This window comes from Phalaenopsis equestris, unplaced genomic scaffold, assembly GCF_001263595.1.
Source record: "Phalaenopsis equestris unplaced genomic scaffold, ASM126359v1 Scaffold000331, whole genome shotgun sequence".
NCBI lineage: Eukaryota > Viridiplantae > Streptophyta > Magnoliopsida > Asparagales > Orchidaceae > Phalaenopsis > Phalaenopsis equestris.
This window is the reverse complement of record NW_018164773.1, coordinates 29,911-32,002: the sequence shown is the minus strand read 5'-3', so window position 1 is coordinate 32,002 and position 2,092 is coordinate 29,911. Positions and strand designations below refer to the sequence as shown.

Sequence of the window (2,092 nt, the reverse complement as noted above, 5' to 3'; positions counted from 1 at the left end):
AATCTAAACGTAGCCCTACGTTAGGAGTTGATGTAATATTTTTTCAAAATTAAGTGGTTTGTGGGTAGATGCATTTTATTATTATTATTACATATTGGTTAATCTTGTTAATCGAGGGAAGAAGATGGTACAAAGAGGATATTCCGAAAGCAAAGAGCTAAGATCAATTTAATGACGAGCACATGAAGCGGTCCCTTATCAGTCTAAATCTTATCCTTTTGTTCAGAATTATTAAGCTTCAAAGCTGCGAATTACCAAGATGGATTAAAATCATCAGATCTTAAAATACAAAAGGTATTTTTCACGACTAGATTGCGAATAATAAGAAGTAAATTAATTGAGAAAAATTTAACAAGACAGAGATCAAGAACTTGCTTATTTGATCTCCAATTTAAAAGAACTAGAGCTTTTGAACATCTGAAAAAAAGTGTGTTCTGGGCTTCCTTAACCTATTTCTTAAAGTTGGGATAGGAGCAAAGGGAAAGCCTGTTCCCCACTCCTGCTCCACTTCTTCCTCTTCATTTTCCACCTCATCTTCTTTTACAAAACCAGGACAGAGGAAAGGAGAAAAGGATGTTACAAGTGAAGTGCAAGGAGCTCGTCCCCTCCATGAAGCCTTGCAGGACACAAGAACTCTCCTGCGTTTATTGAAGGGATTCTCCGGCTTCACCAGATCCGTCGCATTGCAGGAAGTAGCCTCTGCGAGGCTAGCAAATGATCTTGATTTGCCAGAGAAAAATTTTGATAATCCTCTCCTGCAAAAATATGGAGACAGATGAGTTCTTCATTTTTTTTTTCTTCCTTTTCTTAAAGTTGGAACATTTATAACTTTTTCATGCTTGGTTACTGGCAATCCTCCACCGAACATATAGAAATTGACAACAGAAAACGATAAACATGTTTGAAATTTGGAAAAAATTAGAAATTTAAACTAATGGGAGAAGAACTAGCGTTACTTGATAGGAAGGGTCTCTTCCAAAGAAGTCAGAGTGGCAAAAAGGCCCTCATTTTTTAGCTTGCTCTGTACCTCATCTCCCCTTTCATCCTCATGTATGGATGAAGAAGAAGACAATACCCCGATTGAAGAACTTTGTGAAGATGCTTCCGCCTCCACATCTGACTGGTCCTTTTTTTCGCTATGAATAAAGAAAGGTAATCCGGATTTGTGCTGGTTTAAACCCATAGTTGGTCCAGTCTTGTTTTTCATTACTGATAACACCAGCGACATCTTCTCCTCCAGCAGTACTATTTAGTCATCCCTGCTTTTGCATGATCCTCAGTGGACTCTTATTCTTGCCTTCAGGTTCTGCATAATATAGGATGAACAGCCACACATGGAGGTTGCCAAGGCTTCATGACCTCGTCCGCATGAGTGATAGAAAGGAGGGAGAAAGGAGGGAGAAAGGAGGAGATGGGGTTGAGAAGACAGCGAAGGCCTTGGACACGTTCTTTATGGCAGGCTTACGTGTCCAGTTTTCGACAGCAACGTCCCTAAGAAAAATGTGACTCCCTGCGGCTGGGAAATACTAGGGCTTATCCGGAGTTTGGTCCATTTGTGGATTCATGGTGATTTTATTGTATCATTTTTTAAGAAGGCCTCCATATATCACGGGGATTAACCAAGTATTTTTGTATGTTTGTTGGATTATATTAAGAATTTGCTTTCAAGGCAATATCTTTATGTTTTAGTTATGAATGCTCTTATTGGATATTAGTGAAGAATGTGCCTTGGAGTATGGTTTTCTTTGATGATATTCTCCTTTTAGATAAGATTAGAGGGTTCAAAAAAAGCTTGAATTATAGAGGGCAACTTTATATCTAAAAACATTCGTTCGTTTAGATTTAAAATTGAATACGTTGAACGCATACAACTTCGGTAATATTAAATCTAGTGGGGATTATAACCATGAGTGATGAAGTCATTAACAAATGTGAATGTTTTAGATATCTTAGGTCTGTTGTTTAAAGTGATGGTGATATAGATGGAGATGTTATTATATTGGGCATCTACATACATAAGAAGCTAAACAAAATGAGTCAATGATATCTAAGGTATTGGTTTGAATCATACTCAAAACTTATTCAAGCAATT

General features: G+C 37.4%; 1 protein-coding gene across 1 annotated transcript; it reads right to left on the bottom strand.

Moving 5' to 3' along the window:
* Positions 1–312: 312 nt before the first annotated feature.
* On the bottom strand, positions 313–1,306 carry LOC110025789. Its single transcript, XM_020726445.1, has 2 exons — positions 957–1,306; positions 313–755 (listed from the first exon to the last, which is right to left on the bottom strand). The coding sequence occupies exons 1-2, from the start codon at positions 1,226–1,228 to the stop codon at positions 401–403; spliced, it is 627 nt and encodes a 208-aa protein (XP_020582104.1). The 5' UTR covers positions 1,229–1,306; the 3' UTR covers positions 313–400.
* Between the last annotated feature and the right edge of the window lie 786 nt (positions 1,307–2,092).

Coding starts and splice junctions, on each gene's coding strand:
- LOC110025789 (XM_020726445.1), bottom strand. CDS start 1,228: ATGTCGCTGGTGTTATCAGTAATGAAAAACAAGACTGGACCAACTATG. Junction 756..956: donor GAAGAGACCCTTCCTATCAA/GTAACGCTAGTT, acceptor ATATTTTTGCAG/GAGAGGATTATCAAAATTTT.